Raw genomic sequence first — 18,727 nt, 5'->3', positions numbered from 1 at the left:
GAGAGATAGATGGGGCTTTGTGCGCATTCCAAGATACGCACAAGGAGTAGTTCACACTGGATGGGGTGCATCCTGTTATTGTATGCACCAGTTTACACTCTGTGTAGTGCTGTGGGAATCGGAGTTCTTTCTGTACTTCCCCTTGGGTAAGCTGCAGTCATACTTGGCCTTTAGGATTTAGAAATGGGAAATTCCCCTTTGGAGATGAAAATGAATCTAATAGGGTCAGTGAAGGACAAAGGCACAACAGCAAGCAGATATTTTTGAAAAGGTCAGTTTTGTAGCCGCAGCTGCGCTTGAAGTTACAGTCACGTGGCTGAATCAAAATAATGCTTCCCAGTGGTAACAGATAAAACTCTTGTCTTGGTGTTTGGTTTGTGTCTGTCATTCCAGCTGCTGAAGTTCGTCCCTGAAAAGAGTGATACTGACTTGCTGGAGGAGCATAAACATGAAATTGAGCGCATGGCTCGGGCAGATCGTTTCCTCTTTGAAATGAGCAGGTCTGTTCAATACATTATAGGAAAAAGCTCTGAGGGCTTCTTGGAAGCACCTGTAATTGTTGTTAAAAGTGGATCATCTGGCACTGAGGGGGAATGTGTAGGAGATTATGGGTCAACATTATACTTTGCATTTTCCAGAAGCCTTCCAGTGTTACAAATGTTTTTCTTCATTACGCAAACTTTTCATTGATAATAAGCACACTCCATGCTGTCACTTAAGGACAATCCCCTGATGACAAGCAGAAATCTGTCTCCTCTGCTTAGCCTTATTCACAGAAAAAGGGATTTCATGACTCTCGTATTTTGAGAGTAGTGGGAGTTCTTCCAGCTCCTTTTCACCTGTAAATTATGCATTCACACTCTCCATTTTTCTAGCACTGTTGATTAAGTAGAGTTAGGTGTTTGAACTATGTCTGTAGTCCCATTCATAAATATTTTGGGTCTCAACATTCAGCCATTAGATTATGTAAGCAGTGTACTGGCCCAGGGATATGGTTCAAGTTCAGTGCTGATTTCACTCTGCCCTTTGTGTAGGATTGATCACTATCAGCAACGACTCCAAGCATTATTCTTCAAGAAGAAGTTTCCAGAGAGGCTGGCAGAAGCAAAGCCAAAAGTAGAAGGTATGATTAAAGGCTCTGCTAGGAGCTGGGTAAGTGGGCAAGGAAGGTAAAAATAGGCTTTTCTTCAAAGGAAGTATTACATCCATGCTGTGGTTGTAAAGCCAGCGAATCCAAGATATGCAGTGCACTGGGAAGCAAATTCTGTATGATGCTCTTACACCCATTGACCTAATAAAGGAGTGTTGTTGTTATGCTGTAAATATGACCTGACACATGTCAGTATGCTACCAGGTGTTTCTGAGCTGACGAAAGCTTCCATGGCCCTTCTGTGCAGGTCTTCCTTCCCTTCTCACTCAGTCCTTGCACTTTCCATTTCCTTGGAGCAGTTAGACTAGCTGCCTCAGAATGTTGGTGTTGTGGAAATGTGTCACTTACAAGAAGAGTGCCATGGCTTCTGTGCAGCATTCCTGGTTATCAAATTGAGGAGGGGAGTATCTTCAACTCTGCATTTTCAGATGAGCTCTAGCCTTACACCTGTTCCTGTTTTTGGTGTGGGAGACCCAGGAGAACAGCCCTACTCCTGGGTTAAGAGGAGTGTCCTGCAGAATGAGGAGGTGTATCTTCCTTCCAGTTGTCCTGCCTCTGGGAAGGTGGGTGGGGGAAGGACCATACATGAACAGACTATGTTGTCTGTTTGTGTACATGCAGTCAGATGTGCACGTTAGGCCTTTCAGTTTATGGGCGAAAATGTGTTAAAAACAACAATAACCTGGTTGCTTCTTTTCTCTTTCCAAGCCATTCTTCTGGCATCCAAAGAACTCATCCGCAGCAAACGTTTGAGGCAACTCCTGGAGGTCGTTCTGGCCTTTGGCAATTACATGAACAAGGGCCAAAGGGGAAGCGCATATGGCTTCAAAGTCTCCAGCCTGAACAAAATTGCAGACACCAAATCCAGCATAGACAGGTAGGCTAAAAAGCCTCACATGAGTTAGTAACTGTGCTGCTGCACCTCTTAATATAGTAACAAAAGTGACTGTATTTGATTTTGTTCTTTTTCTTCTTTTTTAGTCTCTAGACCATGTCTTATTTGGCATTTAAGTAGTGCTTTTCAATCTAAAGTATCCTGAAGCATTTGAGTTAATAACAAAGTGTTCAGATTCTGTCATTCATTTGGACACTGCACATCTGTTGTTGGATTGCATTTCTGCAACGCTATACAAAGATGACAAAATGTAGTATTACACTGAAATAAGTTTGGGAGGAGGAGGATTTCTATGGACTTTGCCTTTTATACTGAAGATTTATGAATGGGGTTTTTCAAAAAAAGAAAACACAAAAAACTCTGACCACAGTCTTACATGTCCTGTGAAACATGGAAATGTTTCTGATGCAAGACTCACATAAATTTTACCTACACCAAAACTACAAGTCATAGCTCAGTGAGACTGACCTTGGCTGTATCTGGAGCAGCTAAGGAAAATAGGTGTAGGTTTTTGTTTTTTTTCTAGTAAAGCTGCTTATAGACGTGGGCTGCAGGTCTATTTTGTTACCCCATGTTCTGCTTCATATCCCCGTACTGACTCTGGAAATTAATCCAACTGTGGCTGTGAAGAGAATACCACCTTCAGGCTTCAGCAGTGCTAAGATTTTCCTTGAAGATTTCCTAGACTGCTTTGTACTAACTTATATCTTCCTCAAATTGTGAGACCTGCTGAGACCACAGCTATGGTGAAATTACTTCAGATTATGACAGAATGAATAATAGTGGCAAGAAACCATAGGAAATTCTTTGCTACCTATTCGAGTTTGAAATAACAAGACTCTGTTTTGACTAACATGATGTCCTTTCCATATACTGAGGCTAATACATGTGTAGCAAATGTTGAACTTTATTTTTTTTACTTTTTTTTTTCTTTTTCTTTTTGCCTTAATGTAGCTTGACTCAATTTTCCATACATTAAATGCCCTTTGCAGATTTTATTCTCTCTCCACCTCCCAGGCTCTGGTCTTAGTGAAACAGTGGCTATCTGCTATCTTCCTGTCAGTTAACCAAGCAGCACCAATGTCAAGAACCTGTTATGGCTGGCTGCTCTCTCTACATACAAAATTCACTGATGCAGAATTCACCATTTATTTTACAGTTCTTAAACCTGCTCTCACATCTCTTCTAGATTTCATTTCTTTCCACTCTTGCTTGAGCTGTTGTTTTTGTCAGGGACCCTGACTATTTGAATATAGCTGTTTTACTGTAGGGATCTTCTTTGCATCTTTGGACTTCCAAGAATTCTTATTCTTCTTAGTTAACTCTTATTTTCTTTCCCACGTTACCTCTGAGAAAAACTTTTTTAGTTAATGTCACTTTAGTACATTTGGTTATTCTCTGAAGTGTATAGGGATAATTAGTATATTGTATTGTGCAGTGTTTTTTCCATTATACTATCTGTGGAGATGACTGGAAGCATACTGTTACTCCTAGAACTATTATGGCACTTGGGGTTTCAGTAGGAATGGTTCATAAAGGACTAATTTATTTTAATCTGTGGTGCTTTTCTTTCTATAACAGAGCTGCTGACTGCTGATCTATGCTGTTCTATTGCCTATTTTCCTCAGTCAATGACATTTCCTACGCAGATTCACTCATTTGTCACAATTGTTGTATCTTCCCTCTCACCTCTTTCCTTTTTTTTTATTATTATTTTAGGAACATTACACTGTTGCACTATTTGATTATGATCTTTGAGAAGAATTATCCAGATATCCTAGATATTCAGACTGAATTACAGCATCTTCCAGAAGCAGCAAAAGTCAAGTAAGTCCAGTCCTACTGTTTGTTCCCAGAGCCGTAGTTCGCAGTGATTTCTGTTAGCCTAGTGATTATTTCTTTCTTCTTTGTTGTCTTAGAATCATAGAGTTATTGAAGTTGGAAAAGACTACTAAGATTATCCAGTCCAAAAGTCCACCTACCACCAATAGGGCCCACTAGCCACGTCCTCAGTGACACATCTACTCATTTCTTGAACACCTCCAGGGACAGCACCTCTCTGGACAGCCTGTTTCAATACCTCACCACTCTTTCTGAGCAGCAGTTTTTCCTAATGTCCTACCACAACCTCCTCTGGCGGTGATGTTACAAAATCATGACCAGCCTTCCAGCTGGGATACCTGCAGTGCCTTTGCTGACATCTCTCTGATGTTATTCAAATGTAGATCAGCAGGGAATTTTGGTCCAAAATAATTTACCTACTGAAAGACAAGTGAAAAAAAAAGTGGAAAATAAGTGTAGATTCATACTTCAAGGTCGTGTTTTGGAGGTGTAATCTACTTCTAATCATAGAATTACTCAGGCTGGAATAATCAAATATGTAGAGAAGATACCTGCTGACTAGCAAAATAACTGCTGTTTAACTGGAAATGAAAAGCCTTTTTTTCGGACAAGCCCTAGAGAAAAGCTCTTGTGTATGACAAACAGTAAATCGGTACACCATTTGTGTCTGGGGAAACATTTGGTTAACAGCAGGGTTATGTGCTCAGTAACAGTGTAAGCCTGCAAGGACTTTCACATGGTAGAAGTGCAGATGACAAGAAAAAGCAGTATTTTAGACCATAAGGAGACAAAAAATTCATCTAAATGCGTTGCTAATAGAACTTAGCAGTTGACTGGTTTGTGAATAGTATATAGAGATGGTCTGAGATTACACTGATGTGTGTGCTAAATCTGGGACCCCCATACCGTACCAGCCTGCCCATGTGACATATGCTCCTTGCTGGAGGGTCAGGCTGAGCTTACAGGGCAGATGTTCTGAGGGGAAGAAAATCCTGATCTTTATTGTGACCACAGGCAAGCAGGACCTGCATCTTCTTACATATCATACAAAAAGCAGCATGGAATATTTACAGATCCCTTTCTCCTCATTTCTAATCATCTGAAGTGGCTGGTGCCAGAAGTTGTCTTCCAGATTTGATGGGCCAATGATCTGTTTATTCTGCTTCACAGTTCCTGTACTCCTGTTTAACACTGCTCTTTTTGTTTTATCTCCTTCATGTCTGTCTCCTGTGCAGCCTGGTAGAGTTGGAGAAGGAAGTCAACAATATAAAGACTGGATTGAAAGCTGTTGAAGCTGTAAGTATCTGAAGGTTTCCAAAGTTCCATACATGAAGTATCACAGTCAGAATCAGGGGCACTATATATTTTATGATAAGAGAAAGTGGGCTTTCTTTTTCAGTTCCATTCCATTCCAGAATGCATTAACCAAGAAAAAAACAAATAAAAGCTTGTCGTGTGGATCTCTTGCTGATGATCTTAGCAGACTTAAGGCTAAAGAAAAGCTTATTTGATCTCAGCCTGGAGAGTAAAAGGACAGTTTGACAAATGGTGTGCACTGGAAGGAAAAATAAAATTATTTCTTGTTCTTTCTGGGGGATGGATGACTGCTGAGCAACTGTTTCACATGTCCCATGGAGTAGTAGCAAACAGGTAGTGCACTCTAATATACAACCCTAATATATCCTGTGTACTCCTTATGAAAGTAGGCTAGATAAAGATGAGAGAATGGAGCTGTCGAGCAAAGCTGCAATGTACCTGCTCAGTAAAATTAATGAAAACCTTCTAACTGGACTTAAGTTACTTGTGTTTAATCTGTTCTTGGTGCAGAGAATCTCATCTCAGCAGAGAACGATACAAGTGGTGTACTGATGAAGTTGTTCGTATTGAACTGTAGGAGTTAAAGCTGAGGCATGGGTCTGGAGTCACAAATTCATGTGTCATCTGTGATTTCCCTGCCTGGAAGACTTTATTAGTTAGAATGTTGATTTTGTTCCTGCGGAAGAGCTCCTGAGGCAGGAGAGACACAGTGCAAGAGCACCATACTTGGTGGCAAGAGCTAGGAACTCCCACATTTGCTTCTTGTTTATGCTATGGATACATGGGTGGCTTTGAGCAGTCTCAAGTGTTTGCCTCCCCTCTGTGAAGATATATATAAGGCATCTTCCATATGTCCTAGCCACAGTGTAACAATGCCATCCCAGAGAAATGTTCTGGTTTTTAGCAAGCGTTCTTTGCTGCCTTTGCCATACATTCTTCTGTGGAACTGTTGACTAGTTGCAGGGAATCTTATTGTGTGGTTTTTGTGAAATGATTACCTATCTACAAGAAACTAAACCAGGGCTCTCCAGTCCTTCTGGTCTGCTATAAGACAGACAGTGATGACTTAATTTTCCTTCCACCTGGCCTTAGTTTGGTTTGGATCCTGGGGGCAGTGAAAAAGTTCTGTGGCCTACCAGCCAGGCTGTCTGGTTGTCTCCAACAGTCCATTACCTAATTAGCCAGTGAGTCTTTTGGGAAAAAACAGATCTTCCAAACCTTGATTGTAAGGGATTGTAAAAATTGTAAGGGAGAAGGCAGCAATGGGAAGAGATATTGCTGCATTCACCAGAAGCCATGTCTGGGAATTAAAAGTACCTGTAAAGTGAAAACTGACATAAAGTTCATGACTTGAAGAGAGGCCCAGTTTTGGCTGAGGCAGGCAATCCCCCTTGTTGAAATGTGAGTACCTACTTCTGTTTTACTTTCTGTGATTGGGTTATTTGTCCTCTGCCTTTGCAGCCAATTTTTCATCTCGTTCCTATAGATGGGTTCAATGGGCAACCTTTCTTCCCATTTAATCACTATCTTCCCCCCTTGCCCTTCTTGCCATGGTATTTATCATCTGGGGTTGCCAGAACCTCCCAGTCTGCTTGCTCAGTTTGTGGTTTCCTGGCATGTAAAAAGCATCACTACAGCAACAATAGAAGATTGCTGTCAGGTGGAAGGGGGAGGAGGGAAAGGTGCGATTCTTGATTCCTGTCCAGTGTGTTCTCACCGCAACCTTGGCTCCAGTGACTGTGAAGTTTCTTCAAGGCCCCTTAAGAATAGAAAGCTAAAAATAGTTTCACAGTCAGATGTTCTTGAAGGTATTATTAACCTTTTGCTTTCCTGGATTTGCAGCTTTTTAGTAAAAATAAGGTTCATTCCTTTGTTAAGATATTCACATAGCTATTACCTTGTGTAAAATGCTCTCAAAAGGACAGCTAAGTAATTTTTGGTCCTCTCCAAATTTGGAATTGAGTTATGTCAGTGGAATCCTCTCATACAACAAGGAGATTATGACCAATGCTTTGAGAACCCCCTGTTATGTTGAATCACTTCATACATCTGGAGAGCCGGTAGCTCAGGCAACCAAGGGCAGTACTAGCATGTACTGTCATACTGTTATGACTAATATAGACCATTTCTAGATGGTACAGGAGAGTTTCTTGTTTGCTGACATCACTCTTGGGCTGATTACATAATCATGCTGGTTACTTCTGTGGACATTTTTCATTTGGAAGAATTAGTCTGGAAGGACTGAATTTGAAATTGAGGATTAGACTACCTAATCTTAATTTTGCTTTGAAAAACATTGCTCGCTCATAGCAGTTCCAAATGCCATAGATCTCAACAGTGTGTGTCAGAAGAACTACTAAATGTACCTACTCAGGAAGTGGAGGGAGGGAGAGAATGGTGAGGAATGGATAGAGCAACTTTGAACTAAAATTAGCTTAAAAATCAGAAAGAGAAAGCGTGGCTGAATAAAATGTGTAATCCTCGGAAGCATGTGAGATGTCATTTCCTTTATTTGTAAAATCCAGCTCAGAGGGATTGTAGTGTAGAGACAATGCAGTGCAAAGTGGTGTAATGGAGTAGCGCTCTTGGGACAGACCCTGATGATGTAGTAGAAAAAGCAGTGGAAAAGGGAATGCAATATAAATCAGGAGAGGCAGCACTTCTTTAATGTGGTTGTTCTCTAGACACCTACTCATTGTTTTTCCTGCTGCTTTTCTACCTTGTGGTATTTTCTTATAGTGGTTACGTTCTCTCTCCAACTCATGTCAGAAGAGGAGAGATAACCCATCTAATTTTAGATTATCAATGTCTAGAGTAATTCTTTGTATTCATCAACAATGTGAAGCAAATCCCAAGGTGCTTCTCTGCATAAATTCTTATAAAACCACTCATTTGAATCTGTGAACCAGCCTTTTGGTGGTCAGCAACACAGAGCACCAAACATACATGTAGCAGAAGTTGCAGCCAGCACAAAAACATTTTTTTCCAAAGGGAACAGAGGGTCATATCATAACTTGACCTGTTGTTTCATGCTGATTTCCCTACAGGGAAGGCAAGGCTTTATCATTCCCACTGATTATTCAGCTGAGAATAAAATACCAGATTACCATTTCATTGTCCCCATGAGACCACTGGCTGCACACAACCAAGCACAGACATGGGAGAGTGCCAGTCTTCATAATTTTGAGAAGCTTTGTAGTTTTTTCAGCGCTACAGATGCGGTGACTAGGGTATGGAAAGGGATAATATCAGTAATCTTGGCTTAATATTAAGAACTTGAGCCAGAAAGAGTTACTTTTATTTTTTTTTTTTAGTAGCAGATAAAGTTTAGTTTCCTGTAGCTCCATTTTATAAATCCATGACTTTTGTGACATTCAAGCAAATGCTTGCTGGTTATGCAGGGTTCTGGCAAATGTTGTTTTCCAGCTTTTTCTTCTGTAATAGAATCAATTTTGGCATCTTTTTTTTTTTTTTTTTTTTTTGCTGCTCAGACAGTGCTTTTCAGAGAACTAAAGTGGAGGTCCAGAGCTAGGAAGCACAATCTATAGATAAGGCATGTGTGTGCACTTCTCCAAGAATACAGTCTTTTGAGCCACTATGCAAAGAAAAGATGGAGAGAAACTTGCAATTAAAAATTTCTAGTTATCCTACATTCCTTATTTGTCATTCTGCATAGAATTTATCATTCTGCCCAGAGAAAAATAAAACATGAAACAAAGTTAACAAAAGAGAAACAGCATCTGCAATATTTCAAGTACTTGATACTAAAGTTACTTTAGAAATTCAATACATTGGTGGCTTTCATGGGAGTGGTGGTTACTCTGGGATACAGGAAACCATAACTGAGGCTTTCCTTCTTCCCACATTAGGCTTCTGTCTCACGTTGCGAGGGCAGAACCTTGGGTTTAGTGAGAAGTGGGTTTCTGAGTTCGAATTTTGAATTAGTGCATGAGGTTTGGAAGCAGAACATGCTCTATACTGAGTGAAATACGTGGGCTTCCCCACTCCCTTATTTCTTAGTGAGAAGTCTTTGATGATTGCCTGTCTGTATATCTTACTTCTTCTCTTTCAGGAGCTGGATTATCAGAAGAGACGCATACGGGAATCAGGGGACAGGTTTGTTCCTGTCATGAGTGATTTCATCACTGTTGCGAGTTTCAGCTTCTCAGAGTTAGAAGACCTCCTCAATGATGCTAGAGACAAGGTATGAATACCTTTTGAAGTGTTGATTGAGACAAAAGCATGCATTAAAGTGAAAGCAGAAATTGTAGATATTCAGAGTGGAGTAAAAATGATAGTGGACACTGAAGGTGTTTTAGGCTGCAGTTTCTCTTTTTCTGATTTGATCTGTAGCAATTTACACCACATTTTAAGATTAAGAGAAAATTCAGTGCTCTTAACTGCTTGTTGCTAATCTGCCTTAACAGATAATGTTATCTGAGTGTGGCATGGAACTGTGATGGTCATGTCAGCACTGTTATGTTGAAGGACTGCCTTTTAACCAATCTCTCAAAAGAGGTACTTTGGTAATCAGTGATAGTGACCCTCATCCCACCCTGCTTATTCAACTGGGACTATTTGCACTTCATTTCTTTCCTTTAAAAGTGCACCTTTGAGTAGTTTGATAACCCTGAATACCTGGTCTTTTCCACTTGCTTCTTTGTCATTGCTTGTATTTTATTACAAGGACAGCCATCCCAAACATTCAGTTTGTCAGACCTTTCTGAATCGTTCTCACAGAGCCTGCACTGTGTGTGTGTTACTCTTCGAGTGCTGCTGTGATCATTTTGTACTTCTACTGTCTGCACCTCCATTACCAGATTTGCACAGCTAAGAAGGTGCTTGTTCTTTGCTGATGATTGGAGTCTGGCACTAAACCCTCTGTCTCTCAGTTGAATGAGGAAGAATTTATAGGAAAAGATTATAAGCATATGAAAATGTTTAGAGAAGAGCAAGTTCTAAAGTAAACGGTATGTAATGGCAAATCTACCCTTGTTGGCTGGCATGTTAAAAGCTCTTGGCTTCATGAAGCAAATGTGTTGTTTCTTTTGGATTGAGTTGTTTCCACTCCTGGTGTCAGTCCTTGCAGGGATATATAAGCAGTGCTAAGGGACCTGTTGCGTTATTAATGAAACCTGTGCTTTTGGATTGCTAGGCCTTAGATTTTGAAGGTTAGACAAAATACAGGACAAGGATGTGGATGTTAAGACTCTATTCATCTGATCACTCTGCAGTAATGTCATTTGGGAGTTGCAAAGCATTTCCTTTCTGTGGAGATGTTCTTGGTAATATTGACTTGCAGATGCTAAGAACAGGAGCTACAGGGCCTCATCTAGAGCTAGCTATTCTGGCAAATGCCAGTGGGCAGTAGTTATTACTTCACTTCAAAAACAAAGCTGGGCAATGTAACAGTTGCTGGTGTTGTGACAAAATTTTGTGGAGAATAATTTGCCTTATTGTTTCATTGTTGTCTTGTTGCTTGAGAATATTCAGACCATTTCCAGCATAGTAATGTTCACACAGTGTAGTTGCTTTATAATCACAAAACCAGCATTTTACATTCCACACCTTCACTGAGAAAAATGCAAGGTTCTGTGGCTTGGAGGCTTCTATTTTATGGTTGGGTACATTTTCAACTTCATTAGTTAGGTGCACATTTTTGGAAGTGAATGACTCTCTCTCCTTGGCTTTTGGTTTGATGTTACAGATAGATGTGAATCTTTCCTTTGACACACTGAGGCTTAAAGCCCAATGTGATTTATATATGAGGTTAGTTATGGGATAAAAACCAGCAAGTGCTGCACATCTAATAGCAATACTGCTTTCCTTGAGCAGACACTTGCAGAACAACTGGGTTGGTTTTTTTTTTTTTTGCTTTAAAAATAACCAGAAAGCCTCCCTGCAGATGGACCAATATGTCTGGAAGTTGTTGCACTTCTTTAGCCACAGGCAACATAAAGACCTCAACAAGAAGAGATGCTTTACTTTAATGACTATAACATGCTTAGGAAATGTTCCTCTACCTTCTCCTCACTATATTTGAATGCATGCCTTTCCAACTTCTGCTCAACCTATGGCTTTGGCTCTTATGCTGGCAATAAGCTGCTTTTGGACTCCTGAAAGGGAACTGTCTGTCCTTACCAATGCTGAGCTATTTCCCATGTTTGCCTCATATTATTTTTCCCCTCCCTTCTTCCTCTTTTTCCTCTGTTTCTTTAAATAAGAAAAAAAAAAAAAAAAAAGCAGAAAATTTTCAACAAACCAGATGTGCTTTGCAAAGCCTCTAACATCTTCCATTCTCAGTGGTCTCTGTGTGTTTGTTGAATCACAAACGTCTTTCTTTTTTTTACTTCTTTTGTTGTTTTTTTTTTTACCATGGAAACCTACTATAAGTAGCTAATTAAAGGAAGAGGGAGACTAAGACATTTGATTATCCTCTTTTTTTTTTTTTTTCTTAAAGCAAAGCAAATAATAATTTAAAAAAAAAAAAAAAAAAAAAAAAAAAAAAAAAGTAGTGGGAAAGGGAGGTCTTTTAAAAACATCTGAAGGGGCCCAGGAAGAATTCGTCTGGTTCACAGATTTATTAATAATAATGAAGTCCTAGTTTTAACAGCTGGAGTTGGATATCTTTCTAAATATAGACGTGGCTAATTGATTGCCATGAGTTAATCGGAGCCATGTTTCCTCAGCTGGCGTTTAAAACAATACAAATTATCTTTTCAAACCTGGGAAGCTTTTTATTTTTGGAATATATGGAACAGGCAAAAATCATTTCAGTACTGAAGTTTTGGAAACACTCCATTACAAGGTGTGGTACTGACCTTCTCTACGGAGGACATTTATCACAATCCCACTCAATACTTTTTTCCTTTTTGGCCTTCTTTCTTAAACAGGATTATTTACTGCTAGTGGTCATGAAGAAGTGATATTTTAAACTTAAAGGGTCAGACTGTCACATGCAGACATCCTTGTTTGCAGCAGAAGCTTTGTAAATGTACTTATCTTCATTCGGTAAACAGATGGTGTAGTTAAGAAGTGACTGAAAACTTAGGCTAACATTTTAAATAGGCTCCCTAGCACAGCTGGTTCTTGTTCTTTTTGTGTTTTTCTCACTTTCAATACCACTTTATAAAGGAATATATAGATTAGATCAAGGGATAATGTTTTCTGCCATTTCCCATAAACTGGAAGCTGTGGGCAGGAGAAAGTGAAATTCTGCCCTGGAATCTGTCACCAGTTCTTACATGTTGTAGCAGACAAAAGCTGACTTTTTCATATCAGGAGGAAAAAAAAAAAAAACCACAAAAAAACCAACTTTATTATTATTATTTTGTTTTATTAATTAATTTATTTATTTATTGTGAAAATTCTTCTCTTAGTTTCCTGTGGGGAAGCAAAGAAAATGTCCAAGAGGAGTAACAGTGCCCTCCTGCTGTTGTGTGAATTTCATTTTCTTACTTGAATATAGTGACATTTGCCCTACATGAAACTTCAGGGTATCCTTGAATGCTGACAGATATGGACATAACTATTGCTTTAAAACTCTTCTACTTTATGTGAGGTTTCTAACAAATCCATTAATTAAGTGTCTTGGATCCTCCTAGAATTAATTCAGCTTAGTAAGGTAGTATCATTCCTATGTAGTTGGTAGTCATGTCACAGCTGCATGACTCCAAAGGGGGTTGGGGTTGAAAATCAAGCCTAAGCTGCTCTGCAGAGGCACAGGGGAGGTCTCAGTTCTGGCAGGGCTGATGAGGAGGGTAGGAAAAGTGTCCATCTCCAGATTTTCTCATGACATCTACTGTGAGGCAGAGTGTTTATATTTATCATGGGAGAGACTGGAGTTCAGAATCTGCACATGTATTTAATAAGCTTAGCACGTGTAGTAACTGTTTTGAAGAGCAGCAAGGCAGTGAAAGCCAAAATCCGTTTAAGAAAATAGCCATTAATGGCAGAATGTTATGAAAATAACGAAATACTGTACTCCAAGTGCCAGTTACTGTGCACTTCAGTCATTCATTTTTAGAGACTGGTGTTTTCTGTCAGCCTCTGTGGCTGGTAGGTAAGGTAGAGGTTGGGTTGGAGACTGAGGAAGTCAGGGCAGGGAGTGTGCATGGGCAGGCACTACAGCCTGCCATCAGAAACAACCATGTGATAAACAAATTGTGCAGCTTCTGTGTGTAGAACTGCAGATGCTTCAGGATGAGATGGAATCTAACATACCAGAAACGTCTATAGCACTTGTGTCTCAATTACAATCTAGGTACTTCCAGAGTCACTGTTGAACTCCTGGGAGAATCCATTTAGAGATCTAAAGTTGCAAAGAGAGTTCTGCCTGAGATGAGTGGGTCTCTTTCTATTGACTGATCTGCATCTGCCCCATACAGAGAGCACAATTTTATCTGAACTGCCTTGGTACAGGCTTCGAATCTTTGCAACAGCAAACTCAGGATTACTTGTCTGGGGAAGACGGTTCATGTTGCATGATATAATTTGTTTTTGCATTGGCTTCTTCATTGATAGTGGAAGGCACAGACAGCAGGAAATTTTTATTGTAGCTGTTTTCCCTCCTCCTCACAGAACGCCATTCCTGCCGTTTCCAGAGCTCTTCTACCACTGTTTAACATTTCATTGGCAAACAGAGCCAATAGTGTGCACACTGCTGTCCCGCTTTCCCTCTCCTTGATGAAATAGCTTTTTAAAATAAACAACTGTCTAAATGATTTGCTTTGGCAAAGGGATGAATTCAGTGGAAAGTTTGGCAGAGGAAGCAGAGCTGGCACTAATCTTACAGACCTGTTATATCATGGAGCTTGGGGGCCCTAATGGTGTGGAAATGAACTTTTTAATGAAAAAAAAAAAAAAAAAAAAAAAAAAAAAAGATATACCATTCTTTATTACATTGGAAAACCCACTGAAACAATTTTCCATCTTGCTTTTGCATGTCATCTGTCCCCAAATGACTTATGGAATAAGCAAGTTTCAGGCTCTGTTCTGTGATATTACAGCACTTCACAAAATTCTGGGAATCATAGAATGGCATATGTTGGAAAGAACTTTAAAGATCATTAAGCTCCAGCCCCCTGCCAGGGTGTTGCCACCAATCTGTCAAGTGGCCTGGGGCCCCATTCTGTCTGGCCTTGAACACCTCCAGAGATGGGACAAGTGTTGGGCATTTATGAGGACTGAGCTACCGATTTTGCAGACTATGCAGTATTATACAGGGAGGGAATCTGCATTTGGAGCAGCTGAGTGACTCGTGCAGGGTCACACAGAACTTGAGGCAGATAGTAGAAAAGAGTGCTGAGGCTCAGAACTACTAAGGCTGCTCTGTACTGCTTTGCCTGGAACTCCCTGAGCCAGGATGGCAGCTGTTAGCCACTGTACGGCATGCTGCCCCTCATCCCTGCACTGGTATTTTGACAGAGCACACGTGATGGTAGAAACATAAGAAGGAAGAAAAGCAGAGGGGTCTGTTGTAGACACTATATGTTCGTGAATGTCTCTGGAGGGCTCCCAGGATGCTTGATCCTTCCAGCACATCAATACTTTTCCTCCTTTATGTGGCAGTGAGAACACAATGTCAAAAGCCCCTCTGCCAGTGTGGCAAGAATTAGCTGGTGCTGGCAGTTGGGTGGCAGACCATGTGCAAAACATTTGCAGATGACACCACCCTCTAATGTAGACTTCCATATACATATATAGGATTCAAGATCCTCAGGCATAGACCTCCTCCTCAGCTTCCTAGCTTTAAAGACTAGGAAACCCCTGTGGGGCTAATAAGCCTTCCTCCTAGCTGCTAGCTCCAATCACTGCTCATAATTTGTCCCTTTTCTTTCAGTTTTCACAGGGATTAACCACAAGATAAGAGAGAAGAGATTCCAGATAGCACATCTACTGTGACCTCTGTGTGCTCAGGCAGCTGTGACAGTATATTTAAGTAGACGTATATTGGAAGAATATATTAGAGAGGGAGACAGAGGTAGTAGGTGTGTACACATGTATATATTTGCCTTCAGAGGTTTCAGAGAACAGAGTTAAACAGAGAAGTAGACTGTTGCTATTTCCATACTCTGAAATCCTTCCATGACTTGCCGCTGCTGTAGTGGTTCCTTCAACTCCTGCCATGTTTGGTAGCTCAAAGCAACTTGCATTCCTTCCAATGCTTTTTTTTCCTGCTTTTATTTTTTTTTTCTCCAGATACTTTGAGTTTCTTTGTTTGTTTCTGGCTGAGAACGCAGCCTTTTTAAAGGAAGAAAAAAAGAAAAAGTTATTGCTTCAAACTGCTTTGTGGGCCTGGCAGTGAAAGCAGAGGAGGGGAGATGCTGGATGTCTCAGGCTGTGCCAGAAGGAAGCTGCTTTCCTTGGAGATTTCTTCCCCCTGCAGTTAACTGGGAGACATTGTTTGTGCTTTACCTGGTACAGAGCCAGAGGGTTTCATAAGTCCTGCTTCCAAATTCATTTTATGCTTGGGATCTGAGCCTGGACTGTTCTTATTCTTTTCCATTCTGCAAGAGCACCTAAGGAAAGGGAAGTTGGGCTGTGGCAATTGGAAATCAGTCCATTGCTTGGGAGAGGCTGGTTTCGTTTTGGTGAGCAGGGATGTCTGTGAGGATGCTGTGTTCTTCAGTGCTGGTGCATGAAGGTGCTAGGGGAGCTGCACATCAGGGCAGCATTAGAATCAGGAGTGTATCATTAGTTCTGTCAGTTGCGGTGCAAAAGTGTATGAGACAACAATGTAGTTTTGGGATGTGTATGGTTAGAGGATGTGGGCACAGATGCTGTATGCAGACTATCTATGCATGCAGTTGGGTACATTTGGGTGAGTACTGGGGCATGTTTGTGAGTATGAGGAAGCGAAAAAGAGAGTACAAGTACTGCAAGACTTGTGTCCAGAAGCCAGGGGTTGCTGAGAATTTACCATATCCAGATCAGGACAGCCTTGTGATTGAAGTCCTGCCAGTTGGCTCTTTCCACATGTGTCCTGCAGGCTCAACATTTCCCTATTAAAATAAAAGCCATTTGTGATGTATTCACTCTCTTTTAAGTCTTCCCTGGAGCCCTGGCTGCTTTCCTTGCCCTTCTCTCATGCCGTGTCTGTCCATGGTCTTCTCTCTCCTAGGCAACGGTGACTCAGGACTCTGGAGTGATGGATGACATAGCAAAAGGCTCCTGAGAGGATGGGCTACTACATTATTATACAAAACCTCTAAATCTAGCCCTTTTAGAAGTGAAATTGAGGGGGAAATAGGAAGTGAAGGTGGAAGGGCTAGATCAGTTAGGATGAGCTAGAATTACTTGTTTGGTAGTTGTTTTCCAGCTAGCTCATTGCCTTTCATGCCCCTGCTGACCCACAGCTGTAGCTGAGATGTGGCCAGACAGTCGCTCTCTGAAATAGTTCCATCAGCCTCAGGAACTGAATACTTATTTTCTAATGTGAGTGGACAGATAGTGCTCCCCAGTACCATTGCCCTGTGTTGCCCAAAGAATAACCAGTAGAGCAGATTCTTCGGGACACAGGCACCTGCCGTAATAGAAGCATTTCAGTTACCACGTGGGGAGGCAGTTTCTTTTCTGCACGTGAATGCTCAGGGAGTTTTGAATTACGTGTGTAGTTACGCATAATCTTTCCTCGCTGTCTTCAGCAGTCTGCCTGCCTAATTGTTGCTTTTGTGTTTTTTGCCCCTTTGACAGTACGCCAAGGCACTGAAGCATTTTGGAGAGAATGAGGGCAAGATGCAGCCAGATGAGTTTTTTGGCATCTTTGACACTTTCTTACAGTCATTTGCAGAGGCAAAGCAAGATCTGGAGAATATGAGGAAGAAAAAAGAAGAAGAGGAGCGCAGGGCACGCATGGAAGCCATGGTGAGAACTTGGGCAAAATAAGGCATTTTACTTCATCATCTGTTCATTTCTCAAGAGAGAAGCATTGACAGAGGCAGTTCAATTGCTGATGTCCTGTCACTGTTTTATGTCCTTTCCTTTGCCACCTCTTTGTCATCTTTCTCTTCACAAATGATGGCATTTTTCCTGCTGGCTGTGTCCTGGTAGCTTTCAAGGGCTGTCAAAAAAGAATATCTGCAAAGTTTGGCTTCTAAATCTCTCTCCTTTTGAGTTCAAATACCCAAATCTAGTACTGTTTTTTTCTGTCAAGGTACTTGGCACGGTGGTGCTCTCCCTGGATGGAGCTAGTCTGCCTTGCTTTTTGACTGCTCTCTCTGTGCAAAAGTTCTTGGAGCCAGGTCCTGCCAGCTGGGCAGTTTCCACTCAGACTTTATCATCATCTGCTGTGTTCTTGTCCCCTAATAGTGTGAGGTGACACAGTAAATGCCCTACTGTAGTCTGCTATGTCTGGCCTTAATGCTTTGATTTCTGGGGCTGTGTTAGACCTTGATGAGGCAAGTGTGCTTTTCTGCATCATTGATTTTGCCTCTTGGAGACCTACGTGTATAACCCCGGGGGTTCATGTGAACCAGCTTCTCCTTCTGATCTCAGGCTTTATTGAATATGAACAGTCCAGCTTTTTCCTCCTCCTTCCACCCTGCCAACACTTTAACCTTGGCTGTTGCCTGGCTCCTAACTTCACTGAAGGCAATTGCTACTTGCAAGTTTGCTGTGCCAAAAGAACCCTTTTACTCCTTTCACATGAGGAGTGAGGTAGAACTCTAGGACAGCAGCAGACTTCTTGGAACCGTTGGATGCAGAGATAGAATGCCAAGATTTAGGCACAAGTTTCCTTTCAGCCAGCAGAGAAAATGCAGGAGCCCACTGTTAAAACTCTAAGAAGCTTTAGTATGCCTGATGTACTGAGAGAGAGGTTGCTGTTTGCTTATGAGAAGAATCCTCCTGCAACATGGAACTAGTGCACAGTGAACCACCTGCATCTTGGGAGCCATAGCTATGCCTTAGTATTTCCACTAATCTTGGAGCTGAGTAGCGTGAAAGATAATTGAGCTCCCTGGTGCTACCACAGAAAGACTGAGAGTATCACACCAACAGCTGTACTTACCCACTGACTGGTAAAATCAGCAGTCCTGTTTCATTTCTGTTTCTTTTTATAATCACTATCTCTTTCTGGACTCAAGGCAATATTCTTTCTTTTCCCTATCTCTGCAACATGCTATACTATTTTCTTTGTCCAGTGTATTTAGCTTGTGGTCATCTGATGAATTCCCCTTCTTATTTTTCTCCTGAAGGAACATGACCTTTCTGTCTGTTTGAATATAACTATTCATGCCCTACAAGCAAAGCTGTTTATGACTCTAGTGGCAACTGGTTTGTGCAAAAACATCCAGACTAACTTCAAACTCACCAGGTTAGATCTCGTGAGCACAGCTGGTACTCTTTGCTCTGGTGTGGTAATGCTTTGTGAGGCCAGCAGAAGATGCTGCTTGTTCCTTGCCTCCTGTGCTCTCTGCTCACCTGAACAAGAGAAGGGAAGCACAGTATAGTCTCTGTTGCCCTTGGAAAACATGATGGCCTTATGGATAGGATACTGATTCTTTTATTTCCAAACTGTACTA

General features: G+C 41.1%; 1 protein-coding gene and 2 long non-coding RNA genes across 15 annotated transcripts in view; 1 reads left to right on the top strand and 2 right to left on the bottom strand.

The window, feature by feature from the left end:
• The window catches only part of DAAM2 (dishevelled associated activator of morphogenesis 2), a 186,393-nt gene that overhangs the window by 161,494 nt on the left and 6,172 nt on the right, over positions 1–18,727 (top strand). For all 13 annotated transcript variants that reach the window (XM_015857503.3, XM_085543159.1, XM_085543155.1 and 10 more), the window contains 7 exons: positions 394–500; positions 1,035–1,123; positions 1,859–2,027; positions 3,765–3,872; positions 5,123–5,183; positions 9,277–9,408; positions 16,899–17,069. In XM_015857503.3, the coding sequence (XP_015712989.2) occupies positions 394–500; positions 1,035–1,123; positions 1,859–2,027; positions 3,765–3,872; positions 5,123–5,183; positions 9,277–9,408; positions 16,899–17,069 (837 nt within the window). The remainder of the gene's footprint in view (positions 1–393; positions 501–1,034; positions 1,124–1,858; positions 2,028–3,764; positions 3,873–5,122; positions 5,184–9,276; positions 9,409–16,898; positions 17,070–18,727) is intronic.
• On the bottom strand, positions 15,268–15,710 carry LOC146761340 (uncharacterized). Its single transcript, XR_014944669.1, has 2 exons — positions 15,621–15,710; positions 15,268–15,446 (listed from the first exon to the last, which is right to left on the bottom strand). It is a non-coding gene; the product is annotated as an uncharacterized LOC146761340 (long non-coding RNA).
• On the bottom strand, positions 17,082–18,605 carry LOC146761339 (uncharacterized). The gene is made up of 2 exons (XR_014944668.1): positions 18,517–18,605; positions 17,082–17,265 (listed from the first exon to the last, which is right to left on the bottom strand). It is a non-coding gene; the product is annotated as an uncharacterized LOC146761339 (long non-coding RNA).

This window comes from Coturnix japonica, chromosome 3 (genome assembly GCF_054131305.1).
Source record: "Coturnix japonica strain WE chromosome 3, WE-NBRP24, whole genome shotgun sequence".
Classification (NCBI taxonomy): Eukaryota; Metazoa; Chordata; class Aves; order Galliformes; family Phasianidae; genus Coturnix; species Coturnix japonica.
Note: the sequence above shows the minus strand (reverse complement) of the source record. Positions and strands in the feature narration are given on the sequence as shown.